This window comes from Polyodon spathula, chromosome 14, assembly GCF_017654505.1.
Source record: "Polyodon spathula isolate WHYD16114869_AA chromosome 14, ASM1765450v1, whole genome shotgun sequence".
Classification (NCBI taxonomy): domain Eukaryota; kingdom Metazoa; phylum Chordata; class Actinopteri; order Acipenseriformes; family Polyodontidae; genus Polyodon; species Polyodon spathula.
In genome coordinates, this window is record NC_054547.1 from 6,338,023 (window position 1) to 6,362,511 (window position 24,489).

Here is a 24,489-nt window from a genome sequence, read left to right on the forward strand (position 1 = left end):
CACTTATTCTTCAGCACAGCTGAAGTCAGTGGAAGGTAAGGCAGACAGGCCTGCGTCATCCTGCCGCGGAGACGTCAGTCGGGATTGTGCACAACATTCATTAAGTGCTTTCCTCTTGCGGCCCATTTTCAAACCAAACTACTAGCTGTCACCATATACCTAGCAAAAGCCTACTTACACCTTAACCCGCTAATTTCAGAAGTAGGCGCTTTGAATGACAGATGCTTGAGCTGGCAAATGAAAGTGCACAGTTGGTACAGGTCTTGATGATTGACAGTCATTTAAACGAATGAGAGTGTTTTGGTGCTGCTTCAGTCAGTGAGATCTGTCGGAACTGGGGGAAATGACAGTGACAGTGAAACTATGCTAACAGATCACTGAGATGACTGACAGCGACCCCTAGCCATTCAGAGTGGAACAGAGATGGGACAGACAGTATATACAAAAACTAAACCAACTGTAGATGATTTCTAAATTCTTATTTTTGGCACAAAAAAAAATAGTGAGTGGTTTTACCGACATTTATCCTATATCATTTATTTCAGTCAGACTCACTTTTTGGGAATTCAACGTTTAACGAGCTTTATCGATTAAAATCAAAAAGTAGCAAGCATATTTTATCAAAGCAATACCCAAAATGCTTGCCTACTTGACTTTCTTAAATCTTGTTTAATACATGCTGTTTTACTATTGACTACTACAGTCCAAAGTTTGTGAACAGCTGCAAAAGAATAAAAACATGTTTTATCCTAATGCCACTTGCTGAAGCAATATATAGACATTAGTGTATATATATAGACATATTGTGGCATAAACATTAGAAGGTGATTCTAGTCTAAAGCATAGACTCCCCTGTCAGTAAGCTGGGGAATAGCATCATTCCATCGGCACAGCCTTGCTTCTAATACAGTATGAACATTAAGGACACGGAAGATATTAAAATGTGATGCTTTCTGTTTTTATTTTATTCCACAGATGAGTGCAGATCATTTTCTATGTGATTGTGAGTGATTACTGTATTATCTGTTGTAATAGAACGAATATTTCGGAATGTTAGGGGAATTAATGATACATAAAACTATTTTTGCATTGACTGGTTCCATCAGCAGGGCTAGTTTGCTATGCCTGCATCTTGTGATTACCCCAACATATTGTAAATATACATTTCCAATGGGTTTTACATACATTTACATTTTTTAACACTCCTGAGATGGAAGACCATTAGGGAGAAGTTTTTTATTTATTAAATTATGAAACAATTGTCATCAGCTAGTCTATGAGCGAGGTATGTTCTGTAATATTTGCTTGAGGCATTAACTAAGGGAATGAGAGGCAGTGTGGCACAGTGCTTATGGCTGCGGAGACTGGGAGACAGCGTGGTTGAGTGGTTTTCAGTCCTTGGTCAACTAGGCCACCCTTAAAAACATGTTGGTTTGCTATAACCTGGACAGGTTAGGAAATGACTTTGTGTGTGTGCGTGTGTGTGTGTGCACGTGTGTGTGTGTGTATATATATATAGAGAGAGAGAGAGAGAGTGTTTTTTTTCTGCTGGACAAAATACAAAACGTTTGTGTTAAACTGCTCTGAAAACAAAAAAAAGTGCTTCAAACTTGTAATCTGCGAGACAAAGAGGTTTGTGAAAAATGGCAGGATTTCGCTTAAGAGAAAGTTTATTGCAACGAGTCGACTACAAGAGCATCTGTGGTGTTGCTGTCGATTCAAAGAACCTGTCCTCTGAATAGCAGACCTTGCTAAGTTCTGTCTTTACACTCCCACAGTGCACTGCAACTACCACGAACATGTCAAGAGCGCTGGCACAGTCCAGGCCAATGACTTTTTTTTATTTCTCAGTCCTTCACTGCTGCAACAGTGCATCTTGTATTGAGCATTGAAGCACTGTGTCAGCTCTCAAACACTCTGTGTATAAAACACACACTACAACAAACCATTCTCGGATCTCTGTATAGAACAACAAGCACTACAACAGTCCATTCTCAGCTCTCTGTATAAAACAATGAGCACTACAACACTCCATTCTCAGCTCTCTGTATAAAACAATGAGCACTACAACACTCCATTCTCAGCTCTCTGTATAAAACAATGAGCACTACAACACTCCATTCTCAGCTCTCTGTATAAAACAATGAGCACTACAACACTCCATTCTCAGCTCTCTGTATAGAACAATGAGCACTACAACAGTCCATTCTCGGATCTCTGTATAAAACAATGAGCACTACAACACTCCATTCTCAGCTCTCTGTATAAAACAATGAGCACTACAACACTCCATTCTCAGCTCTCTGCATAAAACAATGAGCACTACAACCCTCCATTCTCAGCTCTGTATAAAACAATGAGCACTACAACACTCCATTCTCAGCTCTGTATAAAACAATGAGCACTACAACACTCCATTCTCAGCTCTGTATAAAACAATGAGCACTACAACACTCCATTCTCAGCTCTGTATAAAACAATGAGCGCTACAAATCTTGATTCCGAGTTCTTAAGCACAGTGCTGTAGCACAAAACAGTACATATTTTTCTTGCTCAGCCCACTGCAAGCATAGGTAACAGAACACCTTCCAAGCAAATAAAATTAATGCTATGTATAACCAGCAGAGGGTGCCAGTGTGCTTTTATTTACAGGAACCTGACCAACAAATTTCAGTGGCTGGGAGTCGTCCCAGCTAGTGTGTGGCACAGCCTAGGCCTGGACTGAATGCTGGTGAGTCAGAAATAAGTCTAGTAGATGTGCATATTTCACATCATAAAACAGGAGGGTAAGGTATGGTTGAAGATTATTGGAATGTTTTTTTTTTTTTTTTTTTTTTTCTGGACATGTTTCCTCTGACTGTACTGTCTTGTTAACTTACCATTTGTGACCAGTTCCATGTAAGGACCAGCTCTCCTTTAAGAGCAATCTGGTATGGGCAGGAACTAATGGAACCATAATGAGATTCCAAATCTGTAAATATAAACTCAGTATTTACCCTCCTAAATCAATAACAGAATAGGGTGCTGTGATAAACTGCTGACTTGCAGCCCCTCCTCCATCTCCTGCCGTGATAGCTTGGTGTTTTATCCATGCTGTGCTTTATTAACCTCTCATAAGCCTGATATGCAGGGGGTGGGGGGTATACTAACTTCTCCTTCCTCCAGCCCATTAACTTCTCGCAGCACCACGATCCGAGACGGAGCCCTTCCAATTTAATAACATCTTGCTGGGAGCAGAGGCGAATTAAGCAGCTCTTGTTAATGGGGTTGAGGGAAGATTTTTGTGTTTAAATAACACTTAGTGGGGGGGTCGTATTGTGTAATCGGGACTCTAGTCTTAAATAACAGTGAAGGTTAAAAAAAAAAAAAAAAAAAAAAAAAGTGTAATTCCAGATCCTTGCTTTTTAAGTAGGTTGACACATGTTATGATAATAGTAACTAACCAAGTAAACTGTTTAGTGCACCCTGCAGGTTAGAGTCAATCAAGCAGTTTACTTGGGTAGTTTGTGCTTTTCCCTAGCAGCATTGCCCCCTATAGAGATGTAGTATAGCAGGCTCTATACTTCTAGTCCCAGGGAGGCTGAAAGGGTCCGTGCAGTACTGCAGTGGCAGGTCCAAGCAGTGGGATGCAGAAGCTGAAAAGGGTTTATTTGATAATCAGTCCAATGTTAGGTGGACTTCTGAACCATAGAGGATCTCTCTGTGGGAAGCTCTCTCCGCGGCACAGCGTGAAATTACAGCCCAGTGGGGAGCCCAGCCCCCCAGCTATACACAGACGAGGAGGGAAAGCTGCCCTCAGCAACCACAGCAACCCCCATTATTGCTAATAGCACTGAACACAGGGTTCACTTCCTGCACAATACGGGTGACACTCTGACATTATACACACTGTGTGTATAGAAGGCAGCTCCGTAATAAAGGATGGAGACCCACACTGATGTTACACACTGACTAACCAAGTAGATTTATAAAGTATTGGATACTGCCTTCACTACTAAACATTTTTCTTTTTCAATTTAGTTTAATTGATATTTTATTTCTCAGTTTTATTGGTGTCATTTTCTTTTGTAATACAGTATGTGTTTGTTTTTAAAATTCATTTAGACGGTAAGACAAGTCATACACATACAGATAGTAATAATAAAGATTATGGTGACTGTGACATGACCAAAATACACATAGTAATAGCGCTTGTTTAAAGTCTGTGCTGCAAATCTGTGTTTGCATAGAAAAAAAAAACACGTTATAATAACTGTAGCATATATACAGGAATTATTAAAGTGTTCTTCAGAATGTTCTGCTTCTTATGGGTCCTGATGTGCAGCTCGGGTGTTCTCTGAATAGCAAATGATCTAGATAGAAAAACTTCAATTCCCAACCTGCCCTTGGAACATCGGACCTGTCCCCTGCTCAAGTCTGTGACTGTAGATAATACCATCTTGGATTCAGATCTCTCCACGTTTAAGAAGCTGGATGGTAGGTGGAGTTGATGTCTCACACTCTCTTCTGAGTTTGAACTCAAACAATGGCCCAGCATGCAGTAAGAGGGCATTGTCCTTTCTGGGATGCAGCATTTTAGATTCAAGTTTCTGTCTACTCTGGAGACGTGCAAGATTCCAATTTTAAACAAGAGTAGTTGTGTCCAATTCCAATACAAAAAAAATAAAAAAATACAAAACAAATCTGACCTTTAACATTAGCATTAGCGTTGTGTAGATATCTAAGGTAGGATTGTATATTATATGTGGGTTTCATGTCTGGGAATAGTCTCCCTGTCAAGGGTCAGGGGAAACCCACATACTCAACAGGAATCATTTTATTTGCTTCACTTGAATTACAGTGTCCATCTAAACGTTAATCTGAAAAGAAGATGTGTGGACAAAATTAATTTCATTATACTGTACATTTATTGCACTGTATGGGTATGAAAAATGTAAACTTGTCAGTACTTGTTTATTAAATTCAGGTAAAATAAGAAAGTGTCTTCCATGTTTTAGTAGAAACTCAACCTTGGCTGTGCATTTGTAGTTTCTATTAACAACACAACTACATAATCACAGTGCAATTACAAAAACTGTTTCCAGCATGGTTTCTTTTTTTTAATTGCAAACTATCAGCTACTCATGTAGTTAGAATGTAACCAATCTGACCTGAAATAAAGAGTCACCTTGACCAGTGTTAAAATGAACCCTCCACACAAATACAGTAACACTGGGGCAGGATCAGAGCTTGAAGAGAAAAGAAGTAAAGAAAAGAGTCACTGAATATACAGTTATAGAGGGTGGTGGCAGCTATAAGGGAAGAAGTTGGAAAAGCTATAGGTGTCTGGACCTGTTTTTTTTTTATCTTTCGTTCTTTCTTTTTTACTGTAACAAAGTAAACATTTACCTGTCGACAATCAAATTAGACTGACGGTATAAAGTTTCAAGTCTACATTGGCAGTGTTAAAAACTATAAAAGAACAAAAAAGCTATTCCAAACACTTGCCTGAAAATTAAATTATCAGTGGGTCTTCCCCTGATCCCTTTTGTGTGTGTGTGTGTGTGTGTCTGTGTGTGTGTGTGTGTGTGTGTGTGTGTGTGTGTGTGAATGTGTGTGTGTGTGTGTGTGTGTGTCTGTGTCTGTGTTTGTGTGTCTGTGTCTGTGTGTGTCTGTGTCTGTGTGTGTGTGTGTGTGTGTGTGTGCATGTGTGTGTGTGTGTGTGTGTCTGTGTCTGTGTTTGTGTGTGTGTGTCTGTGTGTGTGTGTGTCTGTGTGTGTGTGTGTGTGTGTGTGTGTGTGTGTGTGTGTGTGTGTGTGTGTGTGTCTGTGTCTGTTTGTGTGTCTGTGTCTGTGTCTGTGTGTGTGTCTGTGTCTGTGTCTGTGTGTGGTGTCTGTGTGTGTCTGTGTGTGTGTGTGTGTCTGTGTGTGTTAAATGGCTATCTTGTTTAATCTAGTAGGGGTTTCCCGGAGCCCTTTGATGTCTATCCGGGCAATGCATTATTAGAGGGATTTTCCGAGGTGACAGCTCGGAGAATACGCTGCAGAATTGCGATGCCAGTGGCCTAAAAGAATGCTGGAAACAGGATTAGGATCATATTCTGGCAGCGGCTGTCACTTTCTCAATGGGCTAAGGTTTCTTATAGTGGCAGCTTTCATTCTGTGCACGGCTAAAACCTTTAGTAGAACCATAAAGGGGGAAAAAAACAGAAAAGCGCTGATTGAATGGCACTCTGGGATTGTGTTCTCTGCTTGCTCAGGGTGGCTTGTACGGGGTGGATGGGCAGGGTTCAAAATTAAAGAGGTAGCTGGCCTTTTCGTTTTAGCCAAAACATTTATTTTTTGTGATATAAAGCCAGATCTCTTTCAAAATCTATAGGGTGTCCATGTTGCAAAAGTTACCTTAACAGAAGAAGGACACCAGAGAAGAGTGGTGTAGTATATATGCACACATTTTATCTGTGACAAAATCAATATGTTAAAAAAATACACTCCCCTTTTTTCACTTACAATGCCCTATTGCTTCAAGTAGTAGCAGACAGGAACGTGCCTGTCTTTTCTCAGAATGATACAGTGATGAATTGGTTTTAAAGGGGATTCTAGTTTTTGTCCCTACAGGTCAAACTACTGTGCAATATAAATAAAATAGCAATAACTATGAAACAATGGAGCAGACAGGCAACCTTTCTTTTATTGAAAGTTACTCTGGTGAAAATGATTGCCGGACCTGGCAGCTTTAATAAACAAGACTGCATCGTGTAGTTTCCAGTTTTAAACCGAGAGAATGTTTGATGATTTGGACATTACACATAAAACAAACAAGCAAGCTTTTAGAACAACTTTCTCAGGTGAAACTATACCCTGTGACTTTAGAAAACCCTTCTAAAACAAAGCTGATTAACCTAAATGAGCCCCTTAAACCATCCCAACGCTTTCATACCAGAGCTGTATTCTGCCACCTAGTGTGCTGATTAACAAGTTGATCATTTTTTTTCGATGTGGTTTGGGACTGGTAAATCCCTCCTGGTTCTCATTATTATGGAATACACACAGGTTCCCATGGGCTCTTATTGTGAACCAGAACCAAAGCAGCAATTGTCATCAATGGAAAGTGGATTAGGGATGTGGCCTTGCCCTGCTGTGTGCTTTGACCTTGTGAAGATGAAATGTGTACTTGAGATCAGGACATCACTGGCAATGCTAGGTCTCAAATCCCCTGTCCCGGTCAATAGAAACAGCAGATGTACGATTTGGCGGTTCACATGGAATTAGTTCTACTTTTAACTCTGACTACAAATAATAAGCAGTTTGGGCATTACTGAATAAATGATAATAATAAGTATATATTTGTGTTACCTAACAAAACATAATTAAAACTATGTAGTGCCCCAAATTCAGTTCTGCTCTAACATGTCTCTGATATTCATGTTGGTAGGCAGGTTTGATGAGAAATGGGAGGTAATATTATGATGGTTACAAACAACAATGACGACCTGTTTGAAGTGTGGCTGCTGTATCTCATCTAAAGTGAAAGTTGCAGGTTAATCTGGGATGTTAGGATAGTTGTGTGCGATACATCAATTACTGTTCAGTGGCCAGAATTGTATCTTACTTGTAAACATATGGTTATTTGCTGTCTCTCCGAGGGTTAGAATACAGTGATGATGTTACTGTACATATTTAAACAGAGCATTTTAAAGAATTAAGAACTATGGAGTTTTGTAGCATTTGTAAATGGATTTCAGAAATATCAAAAAACATAATAATCTTATATATATATATATATATATATATATATATATATATATATATATATATATACACACACACACACACACATATATATATATATATATATATATATATATATATATATACACACATATATATATATATATATATAAATATATATAAGGTTTTAAACTTTAATTGTGCCATTATGTAAAAAAAATTGTCTTTTAAATAACTATAAAGCATGGGTGGTCATGCTACCCCCCCATCCCGGCCCACCTATAAATATTGAGTTTATAGATTAACTGCTTCTGGAGGTTCAATTAGGTGCATATCATTTTTTCTTGGTGCTCATGGAATAGTATTGTTCGGAATAAAAGCTCAGGAGTTAAGGGTGTTTGTAATAAGGTGTATGACCTCTATCTGCATGCTTGAGGGATGCACTTTGTCATGCTACACCAGTCAAGCACTCGACCTTACCGCATGTAAATCCATTGCTATGACTCTGTACCCTACAGGCGAGTGGGGAGTGTGTGTTTGCAAACCGGCTGTGACAGTCTCTGTAAACCACCAGCCTGCTGTTTAGTGGCGTTCACAGCATTACAGGGATTAAAGAGCCCTTGCACCAGGACCGCCTGCCTCTCTGAGAAACAGACATTATTTACAGTAGGGGAAAAAACAGAGGGGCAGATTCAATTAGAATGCTTTCTAAAAACAGCCGTCGCTCTGAACGGCCGTCAGAAATACGAGACTCTGTGACAGTGGTATGAGCGCACGGCAACAAATTGCCTGCGGAATGTAAATGGGGGAGAACCCTTTTTATTTCACTGGGGCTTATACATTTTGACAAACCATGCTGTTTAAGATATAATAGCGGTATAATCACTGCCCCCGGCTGCCATTCTTCAACATAATAGGCTACTTATTCATCGGGGATAGTTTACATCTCTACACGGTTTTTATTTCATAAGATTACCTCCCTTACCTTCGCTCCCTTTCTCTCCCCCATACTCCTCCTCTCCTTAATGTGCACAGCTCTCTTTTTCTCTATTTTTTGGCATCCTGCTCTGTTTTTTCCCCCTTTGTCTATATGACAGAAAGCTTAGGATGAGACAAGCAATTAAAATAAGTGGCTGATGAGGTTTCCAAACAATGATGTGGTAAAAGAAATCAGAGGCCCTAGCTAAATGAATTTACACTGCACTAGTGCTTTTGTTTTTGAATCATGTCTGATTAATTATTTAACTTTCTTTCTACCAAAACAAAAATTGGTAACACTGAGGCCACACTGCCTCCAAGTCCTCAAACTTTTAGGCCACACTGCCTCCTAGGCCTCAGTTCTAACTCCTGGGCTGCAGTGGATCCCAGCCCTCAGCTTGCACAATTCCTATAGAGACGATGTAGTTTCTGTTCCACCCCCAATATGTGCTACCTTTTGGAGCACTGGTGAATCAATATAGGTTTTGTCTCCTAGACCAGTTTAACAGGCCTTGTTTAATTTGAGAGATTAATCCCTCCACAGCCTAAACTGCCTCTGGCAGACAGTTTGGGACAGTTCAGGCTTTTCAACTCACAACCCAATGCATTTTGGTATGTTTTACCTGTCTCAACTGACAGACTGATGATGGGCTTGCTTGGACTGGACAAAACCATTATTCTGAATGCAAGTCAGCAACTAATGCGATATTGAAACCCTGTCTTAAATCAGATAGAGGGTGACGCTGTCATACATAGCTCCATCTTTCCCTGTGCAATACTTTCCCTTCTCCTTTGAGCGCCAAAACACTCCATTCTCAGCTTTCCAGCACTATCACCCTGCACCTTAATAACACTAAAACACACCACTACATTAATCGTGCACATTCCTGAGCACAATATCACTGCATTCTCAGCTATTCACATATCAATGCAAAACAATGTTTGTTTGTTTGTGATAAAGCTATATAATGCTGGAATTACAGCCCAGCATGCATATACTAAATCCCTTCTTTTTAAAACAGTGGGATGAAGCAGACTGCATCAGCAGGCTTCAGTATGGTTACTGAGCTTTGTGCTGCATAAATGCAGCTTTTTTTTCAAACAGCCTCTGAGTATAATCCTGATATGCACCATCTGCATCTTTATTGTATTTTGTTTAAGCGCATTTGCTGCATATTTATCTCTTAAATGTAACCCAATTTGGCTATAAGGGTGTAGGGCAGTGTGTTGTCATAGGGAAGAGACAAAAGATGATTTGAACAAAGTAAACTGTGCTCTCTTGAAGAGTAATCCAGGCTGCACAGAACATTTTAAATTATAAATCTCTCTTGGCTAATTTTCATTTTGAGTCTCAGTAAAATTAAAATGAAATAAAAACATCTTGTGTTATTTGAGAGAACTCAATATTTCAGTAACAGCATTGAGGCCCACTCAGGACCATTGCAGATTTCCTGAAAAAGTACAGGGCCGTGAAAGTGTTTACATTTTTATTGACGTTATTTACTCTTTAAGTATTATTAACACTAACACCAACTGATGAAAATCACATTGCTTTTTAAACTATAGTAAACATTTTCTTCCTGCTCTAACCCTGTCTCTTTCTACAACCATATCAACGTTGTTTAGTTGTATAAGGGCCTGCTTCAGAAATGTAGGCCTTAACCCTTTGCTGCTCAATATATTTGATACTGAGAACATAGGCATTAAATATATATGAGAAAATACTCATGGCAGTTTATTCATCATCTAAAAAAGAGAACTACAGCTTTAAGAACACCCCTCCCCCACCACCTCTCTCCAACACCTTGCTTGATTTATTTGTACTGGTGACAGTGTCTATTGTCTGTGAGTGACCTTTTTCTATGGTCTGTTAAGAACAGACAGCCATACAGCACAGAGGTAGGACACAGGTAATTTGTTCAATCTGTGCCTCATTATGTTAACATGGAAGAGAGGTCATTTTAATCACATGGCTACACCTGAAGGGACAAATAAGATAGAGAGTGAGAATTGTGTAAAGCAGTGTTTGCGTTGTGTGAAAGTTTCAAGACACCCCTTTTAGCCTCTGAGTTCAAGTTCAGTGCAAGTCATCAGGGACTGCATGTGAGCAGAGCCTGAGAGTTCACTTTTCAGATTCTTCACAAACATTAACAAACACATTAAATAACCAGCACTAGCCTGAATACTGTCTTCTCAGCTCTCCGGCACGATAGGAGCTGTAGTCTAAATTGTGAGCTGTCCAGCACTGTCATCTTGCACCTTGATAATGAGAACAGTCTGTAATTGGAAACGTGTCACTCTGAGAAGTAATTAGCTTCTTAAAACAAGTTTTTTACAAACCAACTCTGAGTCAACAGAGCTCAAGCAGTAAGGAGCAGCTTGACCCCTGCAGGTGCGCATTATTCCTCAGGTAAGTGATGTACACTATGCTTCCATTGAGTTACTAGCGTTAGCTCTTGTTTGCTTGTAATGTATGTACAGTATATGCAATGTGATGTCATGCTTAAATGACTGTTCGAATTACTTACTTAATTTGATTAATCGTGAATTTTTTATTCACTGATGATTGCTATTCTTTTCCATCAATCTGCGCAAATATTTCAAGGGGTTGAACATTTTATAAAGTTGGTGCATTTTTGATCACTTATTTGATCATTTAGGCATCATTTGGGCTCTTTTTTCAGATGATTAGTGAACTCATTTATCCTTAAATATTGTACTGTTTTGGGTTTTTTTTGTAATTTTGTTGCAGTTTCAAACTCCCAGAATTATTGCCTCTATATTGAGTTAATAAATATCCTTAAAAACGTGCCTTTGAGCTATATTGTGTTAATACTTTGAACGATTCAAGTAACTATCTAAAGCTTAATTGACAAGATTGATAAGTGATTCATATGCTCTAGTGTGATGGTATGTAACCTTGTAAGAATAGCCTTTTCTTTTCAGGTACCTGAGCTAGCTCCCATTGCTATAGCCCCTTGTATTTACAGTAAATACGGGTAGTGGAAATGGGATTACAGAGGACTGCAGGGTTGCTGGGAAGGTAATAAGTTTGTAGCATTCAGGAAGATGGTGTTAAAAATGTGGATTTGCATGCATTCAACAGCATAAGACTGTTGATTATTTTAAACCTTGATTTCATTGCATTAGCAGCCAGGTAAGGTGGATTGTGTTTGTCACTTGAGGAGGGCCCTCTGAAGCTGTTTTTACAACATGGTTTCGAGGATCACAATGGTGCCTGGCTCCAGTGACTATCCGGGGTCACTGTGCTCAGTGAAGAAAGGGAGATGAGAGAATAACTGGGGTGTTAGCAGTGAATACAGGCTTACAAAAGTGTCCAGTAATACAATCAGGTTAAATAAAATGACAGCAGTTAGTCTGGTGCACCCTGGCATACACTGTAATATAATACTGGTGCTTTTGTGAGACGTTTACAAAAGCTTACAGACCTTGCTGTTTAAAAGTGAAAGCAATTTGAAATACTGGAGCTAGGTGCTGCTTTGGGTAGGGCGACTGATACCTTTCACTCCAGTACACAGACATGTTACTCAAATGAAAGAAACTTCAGTCCAGTAAGAAGACATTTTTAACAAACTGGATTGAAGTTTCTTTCCTTAGTTTTTGTATTACTATATTGCTGAAGTTTTGGTATATATGTAAAATAGCAATTACTATGTATCAGAGTTTCTGCTGTGCAAAAGTTGTGCAATAAAACAAGCAAATAATAAAACAAGAACCTAGTTGTTCCTTTGATGCTGTGGCATGAAGAGTGGATTCTCTGTTCTGCTGAGTGGCTTGTATTTTACATGAGACCAAACAAGCAAATGCATGCTCATGTTTCATTTAAACAGAAGGACAGCACATCTTTGGAAATAACGATGCACACTCAAAGGGCTACTGTGTATAAATATCTTCAAATAATAACTTTATTGAAGATTAATCAACATATCATCACTTTTAAACATATGTAGTCAACTTAGGAAAACCTTAATTGGTCTTTCATAATTTTCCAGTGTCTGCTTCCACTCTAATAGAATGTGCAACCTCCCTTAATAGAATTGTATTTACTGTTATCTAGGAACACAGTCATAATGGAAATCTATGGGAAGACCCAAACCCTATCATTAACAGATGTTTAACTGGTTGACTCAAAGCCAACTCAAGATGACCTAATATAAAGAAAGCTGTTGCCACTTCCGCCCATGTTTCTCAACCTTGCAACTGAGCAAGAGTCATTGTCTTCCCTCATTGTTTAACATTTACAGATAGGTGGGTTTTTTTAAAATATATATATATATATATATATATATATATATATATATATATATATATATATATATATATATATATATATATATAAAATAGTTTACAATTATTTAAAAGAAGAACTCAGATTCCTCAACAAGAAAATGCAGCAAACAGGAGACAGAAATTCTTGGTTAGTAAGGAAGTGCTTTCAGGGGAAGTTCCTGTCCACACAGGAAGTGCTTACATACATGACCCGTTTGTCTGATAATGCACAACTGCTTAATGAAATTCACATTCACATTTTTTAATTTGAGTGTCTAATGTTTCACCCAGAACTTATATCATTTATGTAAAATGCCTTACCTTTAACAAGCACTTCTTAATCATAACCCACTTTAGAAGCAAGCCACAAGAACGCATGATAAAGTAATTCGGAAAAGTAAAGGTGGCAGAACTTATGACTGTTATTTTGACTGTCTATTAGGAAAGCTGTAAGGACATGGTACTGTGGATTATGCTTGACTTTGGAAGCATTTATGAAGGCTACTTGGTTCAAATTTAAATGAAGCATTACCAATTAAGTGGATGAGATCCACTTTAGATTATGAAGGACCTCTTTACCTGTCATTGCCTTAATACTCAACCTAAGTTTTATGTTCTGGGAGTAACAAGGGCACTTAAACCGGTGACAATAAAATACAGAATCCATATCTATGGCTCAGATAGACCACTTACATTTCTAATGATAAATAACATGGATATTACAGACTATTCCTCTTACACTCTGGGCCAGTGGGGGACATAGGTTTTGTTAGTTTGTTTTTCGAAATATTACATTGTTGTTGAAGAATTTGTGTTACTTGTACTTTCATTTTTGTTCTCAAATAATATTGCAATGTTGAAATGAAAAAATAATTCAATATTTTTTTTCACTATATTCTAGAAGGCAACACTGACTTTAACACACTGCCCAGGGACGATAAACAAAGCTATTTACAAAGCTAAGAAATCATTAGCACGAGAGTGTGCACTTTAAACCGAACTGTTCAGTAAAATTAAAAGTATACAGTGTGTGTGTATTAGGTAGTTACAAAGAATAGTTTCCAGTTTAGCTCTCTGCCACCCCCTGTGACTAATGACTGTAAGTACAGCAGTGCAACAGCTGATCTTCAATCCTTCACATTGGTATACAGGGATGGACAGTAGATCATTTTTTACTGGTATATTTTCAGGGTCCCTTTTCTACAGTCCAGAGACAAACTTACTGTATACAGACACTGAACAAAAATGAGGGATTGTGTCTTTAAATTGGAACTGTGGATAAATAAAGTGAATGCTTTTCCTTCATTAGTGTGAGCTCTCTGTGACATAACCACAGCAGAAGCATTAACCTCTGCTCTGTGCAATCGTGGAGTGGATACTAAAAAGGATAAAACTCGGACCACAACAAAACAAGCTCTGCACAGAAGGGGGTGCTATAGCTATAAGGCTGCTCCACATGGGAGGCAGAGATGATGTCACAGAGAGTCGCAGGGCATCCCTTGCCTGGCCCCTCAGTCCGGTCGCGGGCCTGGAGGTCAGTTGGGGAGAGTGTCCAGGCCCAGCGAGGCGGCATGCTGTTTCGCTCGCAGCCGCAGGTTCTCGATGCTGGTGGTCTTGCTGTTCAGGCTGGGAATGCTGCTGGAAGCCTGCAGAATGGGATTGGTCCACACTTGCTGGGCGTGGGACAGGGACTGGTAGTAGGACTGGCAGTGCAGGGATCCCAGTGGCGCCGTCATGTTGACGTTCATGCCCAGGTACGGCACTGGAGGAGGGGTTCCCATGTCGAAGGAGGAGTAGTGCACCAGGTTGTTGGTGGCGGCCATGTGCTGCCGGAACTGCTCCTGGAGACGGAAGAGGCTGAGCGGGGACGAGGAGTACGAGTTGCTCTGAGGCATCCCACTGCTGCCACCACTGGAGGACGGGGTTACCGTGACGCTGATAGGAGAGTCTGTGAAGATGGAGAAAGAAAATGTGCATTCTTGGTATGCAATATAAATAACTTAACGCTTATCTGCCCTCCCAAACATAATGGCACAATGAACCCAGAGCCTGAACAGTTTGAAACCACCATTTGGAACACCTGTATTTGATTTTAATCTGTGTCTGATACTACTTGGTCCTGGATTGTTTGAAACTCAAGTATGTGGTAGATGTAAAGTGGTAGTTCATACTAATAAAGTTTGGAATACATCATTAATTGACAATTGCTTCATTTGAAATCAATAGACACCCTGCTAGGGATGAAAGCCTCATGGATGCAGGGACAGGTGAAGAATTGTTAGCAAATGGATGACACCTGGCCTGGCAGATGAACTCTTGTGGTATCAACAGTAAATACAAACAGTGGCCTTTATAGTGAAAGATTCCTTTCTTTATGAATTAACTGCGAAATTGTTAAGCACTCCATGTTCAGCTCTACATATCTCTACATATTCATTAGCACTAAAACACTCCTTTCTCCACTGTTGGAAACACTTTGTAGTAAAGTGCTGGTCTACTGTGAAAAAAAATGTTTCTAGATGGATTCTTGGATAATCAAATAGCTAATTTGGGCCAATGGCTTGTGTGGTTTAGGATGTCAGGTGACATGAAAAAGGCTGGCATGTTTAGAAGTTGTTATTAGCCACTTTCAAAAGTTTCAAGAGCTGCTTACTGACCTGCTTTGGGACTAAGCCGCTTGCAGGGCGGGGTCTTGTTTCCAGGGGCGGGGCTCTTGTCACATTTTGGCTCCTCCCTCTGTGGTTTGTACTCCTCTTTGTCGTTGTGGTCCTCAGCTGTTGATTCGCTGCCAGACTGCTCGGCCGAAGTGACGTTAACCTCCACACTGAGTTCTGCTGCCAGGGTGTGGAGAGGGCGCTCAGTCTCCGAAGAAGAGGAGGACGAGGAGGAGGAGGAGGAGGAGGAGGAAGAGGGGTGTGTTTGGGACTCTGAGACAGTGGCAGCAGAAGCAGCAGCAAGCTCCTCTTTCCCCTGCGGACTCCCCTCCTCCACCTCCTTCTGCTTCAGCAGCTGCTCCTTCTGAAGGTTGCGTTGCTTCTTGCGGAACTTGGCGCGGCGGTTCTTGAACCAAACCTGGAAGTAATGAAGGCAGAGATTGTGAAAGATAGGGCCCTTCTGACTTTTTAAAAAACACAGATCATTTGAGTGTCCGAGTTGACTAAAAGTTTATATGTCCTTGTTTGTTCTTGTTTGTTGGTTCTTCCCTTTCCTCTCCCAATAATCTCTGTAATATATATATGCTGTTAAAATAAACATCAAAGCAGTGAAACTTAGCAGGTGAGTGGACAATGGTCAACAAGACTTTGCCCATCTTTAGTTCATTTTTTGATTATTATTATCATTGTCTATTCCTTTTTTTAAAAGCAATAATAAGAATGATTTCTCATAGCCTGTGTACCTGCACGCGAGCCTCTGGGAGGTTGGTGCACATGGCCAGGCGCTCCCTCATCACCACGTCAGGGTAATGGGTCTTCTGGAAGGTCTTCTCCAGCGCCTCAAGCTGCTGTGCGGTAAATGCGGTGCGACTGCGGCGCTGCTTCCGGTGCTGGGAGCCGTAGCGAGCCTCCAGGATGATGTCTTGAAATGTACAGCCGTTGGAAGAGAAGAGAAGTGGCCAGTTTAATTAAAGGAAAGGGTCCCCAGAGCTCCTTCATCTCATGCCTCTCTCCACATCATTCTGTAATGTGTCAAGTTTTGCTAAAACTTTAAAAACAGGCTGCTATGAAATATAGAAATGCCACCCAAGCGGCTTTGAATTTGATGCAGATTTCCAGGTTCTGCTGCTGGTGTAACATACAACAATGTCCACAGATTCATAATGAATTCCAATAGAATGTCATAGGAATAACAACTATGCCAATGGAATTATTTTTAAAGTGTTACCTAAATTAGTATACAGGACTTGCAACACTTTCTCGACAATGTGAAAGCAAATTCACTCTTTTGAACAACTAAGATAAATGAAAAACTAAAGGAATTATGTAATCCATTTTAATGCAGTGGGTCCATACTAACGTGAGGCTTAGTTCAGCTAACCTGTAGTATTTAGTATATTAAGATGAGGCTTCATATAATAATTACTTTATTTTGTGAGGTCTGGTTGGAACAAAGGCACAAGGGCCCATGTGGACTGGGGAACCCTGGGGCACCTCCCTTGTTAAACCATTCCTCTGCAGAGGCCGGTTATCCAGACCTCAAGAGATCTTTGTATATGAAGCTGTTCCTTACCAGCCAGTCTCTCTGCCAGGGTGAGGGCATGCACAGAGGGCCTGTAGTCAGGGGTGTGCTGAGCTTGTTGCGCCGCCTGCTGGTGGAGGTTGTACATTGCGCTCAGGGAATTCATGGCATGGAGAGAATAGCCGTTTACTCCATAGTGCTGCATGGTTACCTTGCCTGGAGAAGACAAGTGAAATACAGCATTGTCAGCACACAAGGGTACTTCAAATGATGTCTTCCTGCCAGAGTGTGTTGTATACTGTACAATACAATAAAAAAAAAAATAATTGGAGCTTGAGCATTTTAGGGATCAAGTAGACTCTGCATTTCTTTGTTGTGGTGCAGGTCAACTCAAGGGCGCTGGAACTAGGGGTGCTGGGTGTGCAAAAGCACCCCCTTGCTTTGCATGGCTTCCATCATATACAGGGATAACAGCTTGGCTTAATGGCTTTCAGCACCCCCACTTTAAAAATTGTTCCAGTGCCACTGGGTCAACCAGTTATATAAGGGAGGACAAGCAAGATAACACTACAGGCATTTAGTCTAGAAGCAGTGTACAGCACCCTACTTCAGGAGCGTGTATGCTTCCAAAGACTTGCGACACAAAAAGAAGGAATTCATTAATTATTCAAAAGCACTCTCGTAAGCATTTTTTGTTGTTGAAATTAGAAGGCCATTTATCAAGGAGGCAGCTTCTTTTTAAACAGATAAAATGTGCTTACTGTGGTTAAAACAATCTTTATATTTCATTAAGCAAGCAGGCAAGCCGATCCTCGTCACAATCACTACAGACGCCTTTAAGTTGACAAAATTTGCAAAACAAGAATTCACTCCCATCCCCCAGTTATGGGGTAGTAAATATATATGTTCGTTGGTTTTGTCCTCTTTAAAATGTGTTTGTGGTTTTTGTTTGTTTGTTTGTTTGTTTACTTTAGATAAAACATGCACCTGTATAATATTGTTTTAAAAGTTTACCCTTTATTCGTGCTGACTACAAGCACTTGTAATGGAGAACTCTACTCCCCGCTGTACCCCAGCACCATTTGTTTTGAGTTAAGAACTGTCTAAGATCTGGGAATAAGCAGCCCCAACCATGCCACCCCGAACCACAGCAAACAAACATTACCGGCTGGTTTCATAGACCCTGATTAGTGCTAGTCCTGGACTACCTAATGTTAATTTAAGTAAGATAAACCGAGACTAGTGCTACATGACGTTCGAAATCGGAATCCATAGTGGGTCTACGAAATCGGTCTGTGTGAATTACCCCCAGTAAGACATTAATGATCAGCCTGAGCCAAGTTAAGTACCGCCCGATGGGTCCCGGGGTTGCTGAGTGCCAGACCCGGTGTGATTGTTCTTGTCCGGGCAAACCCCCCAAGGCTGATCTCTCTCACTCTCTAATTGTTTTCATTGAATCAACTAATAACAGATTTATTTGCTCATTTGCTTTGTGTTTGTAGCAAAACGCGCGTAAAGGCAAAGCTGCCTTTGGGGATAGGAGGAAGAAAGCTTCAATCTTCTCTCAGACAAAACCGTTATCCATTAACTTCCAATTATTACTTGGCCCAAGCCATTAATTATAAATCAGCCTTCTAATTGGGATAATTAGCTGTGTTCCAGTTAATGTAGTGTGACTGATGTGTTTTGAGAGAATTAAATCGCTCCATTTGCTCGTGATTGCGGTAACACAAATCCCCCTAAACCTTAACTTATTTGCATTTGTTTTACTGGCGAGTTCCTACATTAATAAAAAGCTGTTTTAAATTATATTAAGATCTGTGTTAAGAGGCTTATCAGCCACGCCAGAATGCCTTGATGGACAAATCAAAGCTGCTATTCACTCCAAAATCTAATTGTTGCTTTTAAGTAAGAAGACCACGAGATCAACGTTCAACACACCTGTTAGTTAGACAGAAACTCAGTACTCTGTACAAAATAAGTCATATGTGTATTTGTTCCTATATCCCCATGCCATGAACAGTTAACAACATACATCTTTTGAAATGATGTGTGTTCATGTCAGAAAGAAAGTCTAATTTTATAAAACTTAAAAACTTAAAAATTTTTAAAAAATAAATAAACAATGTGAAGGCAGATAATTGAACAAGATCACGGTGGTATTGAAAGATCCTCCTAAAACAAAACAAATCAGAAAAAGGGACTAGGAAAAAAAGACAGGACTTAGAAAAATATCGCATAGAGAAAGGTAAAGAAAGAGATCAGTATTACTTCCCAAGCATAAGAATAGGAGCCTAATGTAAAGCTGGAGTCGCATTCTCAGTGTGAACTCACAAAGTAGTGGTTGTTTCGGGTGTTGTGCTGTACATTTATACTACCGGGTTTTACACTAACCTATATGTGACCTTTCAATATTTCTATTTTAGTGGTTTTGGCTTTAACGGATCAATTTTTTTTTTCTTAAGTATCCTCCATTGCTTGGGGACACTGTTAAATATGTATTAACTATCCCGTGCTTTGGCAAAATAGAATATCTTAGCGGGCCAACCAGCTGGAACAGCAATGTATAACTCCACAGTGAAGGCTTGGCGTCTGGGGACTCACGCTGGCCACTAGACCTCCGCAGCAATATTTCCTTTAAACCGTCCAAATTTAATACGAGAGGATTCAGCACATGGATCTTTACTATGCATTAATGTTGATTAAGAACAAATTGAATTTGAAAATAAATGTGTCGACAACACTTTTTTTTATAATTATGAGATAGTTTCAAAGTGTATATATATATATATAATATATATATATATATATATATATATTATATATATATATATATATATATATCGCTGTTAAAATTGACTGAGCAGGGGGCCCGCCCCCTGTTTAAAAAGTGTCTGGGCAGTTGCCGTTGGCCCACCAGCCTCCGGCGGTTATGAGTATCTAGTTCCATTTAAGATTGTGTCTGCCTATGAATTCATTTCACTGTTACAGACCTCTGCATAGAAAGACAATTTGTAGGTGAATATTGCATGCAGACTTTTGAGAAACGTTAAGATAATTCATAGATAATTCAACAGTTCGTGCGGAATTTAGGTAAACGTTAATGGGCGATCATAAAGAAGACCTGTTTGTTTACCCAACATGACGTACATGCATGCGTTCATGGGAAGATCTTACAGCCTGCTCAATCCGAACCTGCCATTTGTATATTTTAACAACTCGTTTTAGGGTTTTTATTATAGGTCAGTCTCCTCCCCTTCCCCCCATTTTGACCTTTGGAGTTATTGTAACTTTTAATTTGAATGATTACGCTTTAATTAATTAATTTGGATGGTCCCCTGAAGGGATATTCAAATGTGCTAATTAGTATTAATTGAGCTATTTAGAGGGCTGTCACATTTAGGGTAAATGATAATTAGAAAAACGTTCCTGAAAGAAAAATAATATATAGCCTTGTATCTTTAAAAAATGAAAACAAGTTTGAAATATTAAAATCCGCCAACGGGCATGGCTGGGCTTTTTGTTATTACTATTAATAATTTGGAAAAGTCGATATTGAGAATTATTGGTGTTCATAAATATAAATTGTGACTACTGATGTATTTTCTGTTATTTCTTGTATTATTATAAGGCCGAACAGAAATAATCATGCAACTACATGCGACAGTGACACAAAAAAAGGTACGAAAAAGTCATGAATATTTATTAGTAGTAGCTGTAGAAGAAGAAGAAGAAGAAGAAGAAGAAGAAGAAGAAGAAGAAGAAGAAGAATGAACAGTTTTTGACAAAATGATCTAAATCCTAATGCTAACTCCCACGCTATGACTCTCAATAGGTTGACGTGGTATATTATTGTCATTCTAAAGGGGGTAATATTTTTCTTACTGAGCTATTTTAGTTGCTGGTCACAATTTGGAAAAACATAATAATAATAATAATAATAATAAATAATAATAATAATAATAATAATAATAATAATAATAATAATAATAATAAGGCTCTGAAAACGTTACAAATACTAACTTGTCTTTTTACAATTACCGTACTGTACTGGCCTGGGACTCGTACATAATGAAATCAACTCATTCTTACCAGATAGGTTGAGCCTAGCATATAATTGAATTTTAACCTGTAACGTTTTCAATTAGTTTTTGATTTCCACTCATTAATTTGTATTGCTTTGTGTCACGCGCCGGGCTGAGCGGTAAATCCTCTATTTTTATAAAAAAAAATCTAAATCGAAATTTACAAAAGACGACTTTTTATTAAACATCTTCATTATTAACTATAAAATAAGGTTCTGCTTTGCTTCTTTAGTTATTAATATTATTATTCATTATTTTGTATTTGTTTAATTATATAAAATTTTGTAAGTTCAAGTTACAAAATAATAATATTATATGATTATTATTATTCATATTATTATTATGTATTATTATTATTTATTATTATTATTATTATTAGCAGTAGTAGTAGGCCTAGCAATAGGCTATAATCAGACAATACATTGTCAAGACTTAGCCTAACTGTACATATCAATTTTTACATTTATCATGTCATTCACGCGAACTTTTATCTGTAACACATATAAGTACCAGTAATAATTAATTGCTATTAGGCTATATTAATTAAACATTATAGGCATACCTATCCGCGCGGAATGTTCCACGAATTATCCAACAGGATAATATATATGCAGTAACTAAATCTACGTGGCAAATAAAATGTGGTTGATTTATTTTTTACCTTTGGATTCAAACATTTACGTTTTTCATAACTTTGAATGGTGTTCTCGCGCCATTGTTTGTGTGTGTGTGTGTGTGTGTGTGTTTGTGTGTGTGTGTGTGTGTGTGTGTGTCTTTTTTTAAGTGTTTATTAATTCTACAATCTCAAACGCTTCCAGGCAAGGGCTACTGAAAAGAAAGGAAATACGCACATTTGCATGCAACTTTCTATCGGTCATGTTTAGTAACCTTCCTATAATCGAATCCCATAATTATTAGACATCATGATACTGACACCGGACAGGATTTCTAAGCCAAAACATATATAGACAACATTTAAATAAACAAATATGTATCTCTGATATATTAAGTTTCAAAGTAATGCAGAGCATATTTAAATAGCAGTAGATGATACTACCTATGAATTCTATCGTTAGTAGATCATCCTAACTATCTATCCACATATCAATCTATACTACAGTGTCCTTGTCTCTACACAACTAAGTCACTGCATCGCCTCTGATAGATGCGATCTTGATGATGCATGAGAGAGTAATTGACGGGACTGGACAGAAGGTACTTCGCTAAACATTTGCTTTTCTCCCTAAGTATTTGCGGTGAATGGACCAAGTTTTCTCCCCCCTCTCCGCCTCATGGCTCCTACCCCATAGCCTGGGGGGGGTTCCCGTAGCGGAGATGTATGAGATCCCTGCTTGTAAAATATGCACGTTGATCCCCATTTGGTTTTCCATCTAATGGAGTTAGAAATAGATTTCGACTGCAGAGCCTTCATTTATCACCAGGACTGACACAGCGGCTTACGCGGCTCCCTTCGTTTTTAACATAATTCATACCCGGAAGATAATCTGTTCTGGTCCCACAGGCGATAATTGGCTACCTCACAGTTAAATGAAGTATGCCAGTTATTGAAGCATAGTAGAAAACTTTCAACACCTTTAAACACTTTCCTTCCTTCAGCTGTCAAATTATGCAAAATGATATTCGGGTTTGTTATTCATTTTAGTTTTGATATTGTACATTTAAAGATAGTGACCGGCTGCGACTAAACTTTATTTAAATGTTAGAATATATCAGTTTATTTTTTCTAAAGACTTCGTGACAGCGTGTTGTATATCCCTGGCCCGTGATATACCCCTCTGAGTATCTATCCATCCTCTTTTACTTCGCCGAATGACTCTGGCTGCCCCTGGCTCTAACGCACCACGCTGTTTGAGTATTAAAACATCACTATGTAAATTGGCATGAATTTACAGTGTTGCTCTTTGATCCCGTTAAATTAGGCAAAGTGTTATTGTTAAAGGCCTCTTGCCCCTGGGCAATGTGGCAGCATGACAGACGACAATCTGTTCTTTATTTAGCACCACTCATAATATTTATTTATGACCAAAAGCTGGCAAAACAAGACAAGCTCTATACAAACTATACAAGAAAAAAGTTTATAAAAACGATTGTAATGCCCTTTTTTTCTTCAAACGTAAGGCAGTGTATTTTTTTTGTTTGTTTGTTTGTAATTGTATCTTTTAAACTGTGCTTTATAGTAAATTAATATTTATAAGACTATTAAACTATTACTAAATTAGCTCAGTTTTACCATGGAAGGTCAGAGTGACAACTTGCTTGACAATGAGTAAATACAAGTTTACAATAAACAAGGTAAAGACAGGAATAAAGTTGCTTTTTTTATTGGTGCTATTTGCTTTCTCGGATTTGAAAAAAGGACAGAGCTACACTGAGGCAAATCATCCAAACTTTTAAAATCATATTTAGCCAACTTCAACATTTTTTAAACCATATTTAATATGCTAATGGTTGTGGTGATTTTATGCCAAATCACAAAATAAAACCAATTTGTAAATAACTATTTGTTTAGTACAGTGTAAATATAAAGTGGAGCTATAGGGTTGCCATCATAGTTGCTGCCTGTTACATCAAAAAATATTAAAATCACATGACAATTTAAAACTCTGCACACTTCTTGAAAAAAGAAATCCCGAAAGGTCTTACCCTTCAAGTATCTCTCCCAATACAGTCCTTAGAAAGGAAACTGCGCTATGTGCTGCTGTCTTGTGTATCGTTGTATTAAAGGTATCGCTGTTTGAATATGTCTCTGGGGTCTTGTGCCCAGCTCGGTTCCTTGTCCAGTTCTATCTGTGTCAGCCTCTGCTGCCTGCGAGTCCTCTCCTTATACTCTCGCTTTTCCGCAAACACACGCACGCGGCTCTCTCTGCGTGTCGCTCACTCCATTGGCTTGTTCGAGTCACCCAGGATCCGAGAAGCTGCCATCTATCGGGGCAAGAACTGAGGAAGGATTTTTAAAAGAGCTTCGCTGCGCTCGAGGAACCACGCAAGAATGTCAGTGGCCATTTGCACTGTCAATCAGGTTTTTTTTTTTTTCTACAGTCGACCACCCCCTTTAAGCCTGTAGATATAGTATACATTCATTTACACAGACGCGCCCAGGTGTAACTAGCCAGTACATACCTATAGGGATTCTGAACTTGGAGCTAAATATGCTACAAAGAAAGAAAGAAAGAAAGAAAGAAAGAAAGAAAGAAAGAAAGAAAGAAAGAAAGAAAGAAAGAAAGAAAGAA

The 24,489-nt window shown here is 38.9% G+C and overlaps 1 protein-coding gene across 1 annotated transcript; it reads right to left on the bottom strand.

Moving 5' to 3' along the window:
* Positions 1-13,090: 13,090 nt before the first annotated feature.
* Positions 13,091-24,050, bottom strand: dmbx1b (diencephalon/mesencephalon homeobox 1b). Its single transcript, XM_041271228.1, has 5 exons — positions 23,903-24,050; positions 17,207-17,369; positions 16,375-16,570; positions 15,635-16,049; positions 13,091-14,925 (listed from the first exon to the last, which is right to left on the bottom strand). Exons 2-5 carry the CDS (start codon positions 17,356-17,358, stop codon positions 14,513-14,515), a joined length of 1,176 nt encoding a protein of 391 aa, XP_041127162.1. The 5' UTR covers positions 17,359-17,369; positions 23,903-24,050; the 3' UTR covers positions 13,091-14,512.
* Between the last annotated feature and the right edge of the window lie 439 nt (positions 24,051-24,489).